The 6,442-nt window shown below is 41.5% G+C and overlaps 1 protein-coding gene across 1 annotated transcript; it reads left to right on the top strand.

The window, feature by feature from the left end:
• The first annotated feature begins 344 nt into the window (after nt 1-344).
• NEIL2 (nei like DNA glycosylase 2) lies at nt 345-4,829 on the top strand. Its single transcript, XM_075594868.1, has 4 exons — nt 345-482; nt 1,143-1,477; nt 3,019-3,215; nt 4,448-4,829. Exons 1-4 carry the CDS (start codon nt 345-347, stop codon nt 4,735-4,737), a joined length of 960 nt encoding a protein of 319 aa, XP_075450983.1. The 3' UTR covers nt 4,738-4,829.
• The last annotated feature ends 1,613 nt before the right edge of the window (nt 4,830-6,442 follow it).

Below are 6,442 nucleotides of genomic sequence, written 5' to 3'. Positions count from 1 at the left end.
AACCTGACCTTCCAGAACCTTCCTCCTCTCCTATATACTCCCTTGTGATGTCAGCATCGTTTTGGCAACATAGGGTGGGACGTAGCATATGCTGCTCTACTATTAGACCCTTGCAGTGAAATGATAACCCCATTGAGGGGGGGAGGGGGGGTTACATATATACATGTATCTGTTGGCATAGTGTAGCATGATATGGGTACAGAATTTCTTTTAAAATGTTATATTTTTAAAATGGGGCATGTCTCCCATAGAAATACAATTTAAAAACCCAAACAAAATGTCTTGTTTTTTTTTTCAAACTGTTCGCCAAATGTGAGGTGGTTTTATGTTCTCGCTTTCCAGAGATGCCAGAAGGTCCCACTGTGAGGAGGTTCTGTTCTCTGGCCTCCCCGTTTGTGAGTCAGCTAGTGGTGGAGGTTGGAGGAAGCACCAAGCAGATAACTCCTCAGGATTTGAAGAGGCAGCGATTCCTGGACTGTCGGGTAAATTGAAGCCTGCGGGCTGTCGCCGTCCAATCCATATTTGTGACTTTATGTATTGACCAATATTGGAGAACTCACACGCAGTTCTATACGAGTGATTTTGTACAGAAATCAGCATCTTGCTAAAGCTGACCTGTATTCCAGATTCCTCTATTCCTCTGGTTGCTGTTTAAGCTCACTCACTATTATAGAGTAGAATTGGGAAGCCAAAGGTCTGTCCAACCAGAGAAGATACTAAGCATTCATAGATTAAGGTTAAATTCTTTCTTGTGGCCCAAAGAAGTGCAATGTAGCCAAGTTCATTGGTTGTTATTTTTTTCATGGATCAGAACATCAACATTCAATTTTGCCTCATTGAACTCTTACAACATTATTACGTTTAATTTATTTTATATAGCACAGACACCAAGCGTGGAGCCAGGTCAAAGGTTCTGTCCCTAAGACTAGTTGTTCTAAAGTTGGGCTTCCAAGGGATATTACTACAAACTTGGGATCTTCTCATATACAGACAGCTTTACTAACCAGAGCTCAATTAATAGTTTGCACAGGCTTAATAACTTCTCATAACATTATGTTTACTGCCAGATTGAATATAGATCAGTATCTTAAGAGTCCATAAAAGCTGTTCTGTTATTTTATTCCCTGTAATTTTACTCGTAGGTTCATGGGAAGAATTTGTATCTAGCCTTTGGCTCTGATCTCAAGAAGCATAGTAGTGAAGATGCTTCATATGAAGCAGAAGAAGGTGGAGCACACACAATGCAAGCAGTGAGTAGCCAGAGCCTGGACTACCCGTTAAGTGAGGAGACCTCAGGAGAAGAATCGGAGAGACCTAGCGGCCAGAGTACTTGCATTGTGCAAGGATCCTTGTCAGAGAATCAACCTTGGAAATGGCTCCGCTTTCATTTCGGCTTGTTTGGCAGCATCCGAGCCAATGAGTTCTCTAGAGCTAGGCAAGCCAACAAGCGAGGGGATTGGAGAGACGCAACGCCCAGGTACAGGACATCTAGAACCAAACTCGCAAGCATAACACACAAACATTTGTACCACATAGCTTGGACGGGTGCTTTTATTTTTCTACAGATGGTCTTTAATGTTTTCCTTTGACTTGTTGAACATATGAAATCCTCCACATAGTTTTAAAGAACTACAGGACCAATCTTGTCTTGACCACCTCTGCCGTAACAACCCCCGCTTAACTTAAATTTCCCACTGAAAACAAGGAAACCAACTAAACAATCAATGGAAAGATATTTTGATGTAGAAGAAACCTAAGGTTTTTTTTGCTGAGAAACTTCACTTATGCTTATGACCTTTAAAAATAACAACAACAAAAAACTGTATTTGTTCTCTTGTGTATTTCCAAAGCCACCCAAGAATATCTTGATGTATAATAATATTGAAAAAATAATTGGACTTAACTTAAAATATAATAAAAATAATATTTCAAACATGCAATGACTGTGTGAAGCATATTCAGGGTGAATAATAAACAATAATATTTTACATATTGCACATTTCTATCAATGAACACCATGATAAACATAGATTGTGCTACAAAAACAAACATTTAGTTCCCGTTACAGATCACAAAGTGCGCCAAACAAATGTAAAAATCAAAGGCTGGGATTCCCTAAACCGCAATGTGGGATGTTGCGCCTGTATCTGGTGTTAAATGTTGATGCGGGACTTAAACGGCAGTTGACGCCAGATTGGGTGTGATTCGCCAAATCGCAGCTTAGAGAGACCAGGCTAAAATCCTTCAATAAAGGCTATTTTTAAAATGTTCATTCTGCTTATAACAAAAGGATAAAATTGTGCGCAGCGCCACAAAATATATTTTATGGTATTGTTCGCAAATCTGTATTATATTTGGGGGGACAGTGTAAAAAGATTGGGTACAACTGTGCTAGACCACTCCTTCTTTGGCAATGTCGTTGTTTTTTTTCCTGTGTTGTACCATCTTGTACAGAGAAGGATTTTGCCACCCACTGTAACCTTACTGAATCTGGTTTCCAAGAACCAGCTTCACAATACAGATTGAATAACCAAACTGAATCTGACCAAGGGATGACACGGCTTGAGTCTTTGAGTGGATTCACCAATTCTATACTTCTTTAAACCTGTAACGGGTATTCCCTGTGAATACAGACGCTACTACCTGCTGTGTATACCTGTGTGGCTCTCAGGAGCCTAAGCCTCCGCTCGGGGAGCCTGGGGTACATATATATAACACAATCTCGTGGTGCAACGCCTCCACCTGCGATGGCTCCCGCCAGAGGAGGAGTGGTTCCGCGCAGGACAAATATATATATCACTCCACACAACGCATGTAAAATAACCAATGACTTTACTGTATAGCATGTACTTATTCATAAATCAACAGGTGTCCCTCTCTAGAGGAGACACTGACTACTGCGTCTCGCAGGACGCTCCCACCTACACCGGGTGATCCCACCCCGTGTCCAATACCCCACACAATATTGTGTTTTACAGTTCTTCCTCATTACTTGGATTTGTATCTTGTCTATTTTAGGCTAATTCTCCGCTTTGACACTGGTGGCTTCTTGGTTTTCTACAACTGTCGTATGACTTGGTGCTCGTCTCCGGCCTCGGAACCCGCCTGCGATATACTCTCTCCTGAGTTTGACAGGGAAAGAGCCGTACGAGCTCTATCCCAACCAAGGCCAGTCTGCTATACCCTGATGGACCAGAGATGCTTCTCTGGAGTAGGTATGGATGATGGCTCCTAAACAGCTTGTATTCTGAAGCACTTATCAAAGGCAGCATAACATAGAAGGCAAAAAAACGTAAATTATTTAAACAAAGTCCCAATTTAATTGGCTTCCGAAGAAGAGGATTTAATCACCATTATTGTACTTCTCTGTATCAGGGGGGGGGGGGGGAATTCATCTATTTATTTTCAATGGCTCTTGTTAAACTCCATTGGTCCCTAATTTAATTTGCAGTGAAGCCATTTCTAGAAATGTTAAAGTTTTGAGCATTCTCTTTTAGTGGTTAAGCTAATGCCCCGACCTACACTATTTCAGTGTTTCTATGAACTCTGATATTCTTGGGTACCATGACCGTGACATCACTTATAAGGAAGAGACTCCTCTCTGTTTAGATCTCGGTTAGTGCTCCTGCTGAACAGAATTTCCTCTGGCAAACTAGCGAAAATCCCAGGACGTACCTGTCACATCTTGTGGCCCCTGGCATGCCAGACCTCCATGACGTAGTTACATCATGAGCCATCTGAGGGTTAAGCATCTGTGAATAGGCTTTACATGACAAAGGGCATTTGGGCAGGATTTGCCTGATTCCAAAGCTGGAAAATTACCATATACTGTGTGTGTGTGTGTGTGTGTGTGTGTGTGTGTGTGTGTGTGTGTGTGTGTGTGTGTGTGTGTGTGTGTGTGTGTGTGTGTGTGTGTGTGTGTGTGTGTGTGTGAAACAAGGCAGCAGGCACTCTGTAAACAATGAAGAGCTGATGCTTATCCCATATGCGATATTGAAACAACAGGTATTACCAGATCTTCATCCGGAAAGAAGAGACAGCACACAGCCAAGTTGAAATAACAATATGTAGTGCCTTGGTTTTAGTTAGCTCAATATATTGTTATTTCAACTTGGCTGTGTGTTGTCTCTTCTTTCCGGATGAAGATCTGGTAATACCTGTTGTGTATTATATATATCTTAAGCCTATAGGGAACCATGTATAAAATGATTTTTGAAGCAAAAAGTGGCACTGTGTGCTCATTTGCATGTCCTTTCCCAGAATCCCTTGCTGCAGTGGACGTGCTGTGTGATAATGGTGAAAGGCGGGGTTGCAGACCTGCCTAAGACATGCAAATGAGCATACAGTATATTTACATTTGATATATATATATATATATATATATATATATTTGGGTGACGCCATTGCATCCCAATATATTCTACTCCTCCTTTTTTTCTTCTTCCAGGAAACATCATTAAGAACGAGATCCTGTACTTGGCCCAAATCCATCCACTTTCTTTCGGCTCTCTCCTGCCGCTGGAGAACCTCCGTTCCCTTCGGGATTATGCTTTAAGCTTCACTTCCGATTGGTTGAGGAATAAGATGCAGAGGAAAGGACTGCACTACCACATCTACATGAAGGAATATTGTGCTAAGGGGCACCGGGTCACAAAGGAAACCCTGGGACCACCAAATGGGCTAAAGAGGCTCACCTGGTACTGTCCTGCATGCCAACCCCAAGTGAAGCTAAAATAAATGGTAAAAGCCACCCTGCTATAAATAAGGCCTGTGCATACATCCTCGCGGGGTGAATGTGTGGGAAGCACCTGCTTATCTTATCACACCTGTCAACTCACTGGTTTTTCGTGAGTCACTATTATTTATTTATTTTTTTTGCATGAGGCCTTATAGTCATTAGCACTTTACCATTAAAATGCTTTCTCCCCCTTACTTTCTCAGAATCCCCAATCTCCATGACTTTGGTAACTCTGAGGTTGACCTTTGTCTTGTGCAGAGGTGTTTTCACTGTTTTTGTATTAAAAAAAAAATACCTTGATTAAGGTGAAATTAATCCAGTCATCTAAAGAGAAAATAAAAAATGACCTATTGTAGAAGGGGTGAGAAGTGATACCTTTCCAAAAAAATCAGAGTACTACTTGCACACGATTCCAGAAAACGTGAACATCTGGGTTCTCTTAGTTATTCCAACTTTCTGAAATTGTGTGCAAGTCTTATTTTTACTTGCATATGGCAGCAAATAAAATCCAATAATTGTTCTTAAAGAAATACAAACTCAAAATGCTATATAAACATTTACCAACCGAGAAGTTAATCAAAAATTACTTTAAAATGTTTTTTTATATATATATATAGTTTATTTCCATTGGAAACACCATTTCTTTAACAGTGATAATATTTTCTAACTAGATCCAATAAGAAAACAATCTGACTGCAAATTACTTTGTTCTGTGTACCTTTAACACAGGGGGGCGCAAACTTTTTTCCCTGCGCCCCCCTGCCGGCTGTCCCCTCACTCCCGCGCCCCCCCCCAACCCCAACTTACCCGCGCTCCGGCGTAATGACGTCACGTTGCCATAGCAACGTGACGTAACATGACCTCGCAGCGTCATTTTGACGCCGCGTTGCCATGGCGACGCAGGGAGGAAGCCGCCGGAGCCACGGTAAGTTAGGTTTACAGAGGCCCTGCAGCTCCCCCAGCACTTAATTTAAGTGCCTTCGGGAAGCGCGCAGGGCCTCTGTAAACCCCGCGCCCCCCGTCGGCAGTCTCGCGCCCCCCCTGGGGGTCGCGCCCCCCCAGTTTGCGCACCGCTGCTTTAACATACTGTAGTTGTCGGTGAAAAGCACCAGGGTTAGGATTCATAAATATAAATGCAAATCTAATGTGTCAGCTACAGGCAAATTGAAAAATAGAAATGGGAGTCGTGTTATTTCAGTATTCTGTTTAAATAAAACAGGAAACATTGGTTTAAAGTGTTAGACTTAATGGTGGCATATGATTTCTGATTACTTCTTTTTGTTGACTTTAATACAATTTACATTTCTGGATTAAACAAGATGGGACGTTTATCTAATTAATAAATCTTGTAGGGAGAATCTATCGAATGAAAAATTGACGGGACACAGTGACCATGTTCCACATGAGAGAACATTCCCTTTTGCATGATGTACGAAACAGTGCATAGTGTAACAGCTCTGTTGATTCAGGAGAAACTTACCTTATTTTACAGTTTGGTGTAAATTTACATTCAGCCAGCATGTAGTGCCAAGTTGGTGACAGAAAGCCGATTTATCGCAGGCGATGATGACTTTAAAGGACCAATGAGAGTCCTTCATATGAGTAATCGTGAGTACAGAGCTTTGGAACCTGAGTTATTTTCATTTCTGCTCTGAAGATTACATTTTTGGGATCTCCCATACAACAATCTCTACAAAGGACTTT

This window comes from Ascaphus truei, chromosome 4, assembly GCF_040206685.1.
Source record: "Ascaphus truei isolate aAscTru1 chromosome 4, aAscTru1.hap1, whole genome shotgun sequence".
In the NCBI taxonomy this organism is placed as follows: Eukaryota; Metazoa; Chordata; class Amphibia; order Anura; family Ascaphidae; genus Ascaphus; species Ascaphus truei.
The sequence above is the reverse complement of the archived record's forward strand: the minus strand, read 5'-3'. Positions and strand labels throughout refer to the sequence as shown.

Bases quoted from the DNA above. Each gene is read 5' to 3' on its own strand.
- NEIL2 (XM_075594868.1), top strand. From the start codon at position 345: ATGCCAGAAGGTCCCACTGTGAGGAGGTTCTGTTCTCTGGCCTCCCCG. The intron at 483-1,142 runs GTAAATTGAAGC...TTTTACTCGTAG, and splicing joins AGCGATTCCTGGACTGTCGG to GTTCATGGGAAGAATTTGTA. The intron at 3,216-4,447 runs GTATGGATGATG...TTCTTCTTCCAG, and splicing joins GAGATGCTTCTCTGGAGTAG to GAAACATCATTAAGAACGAG.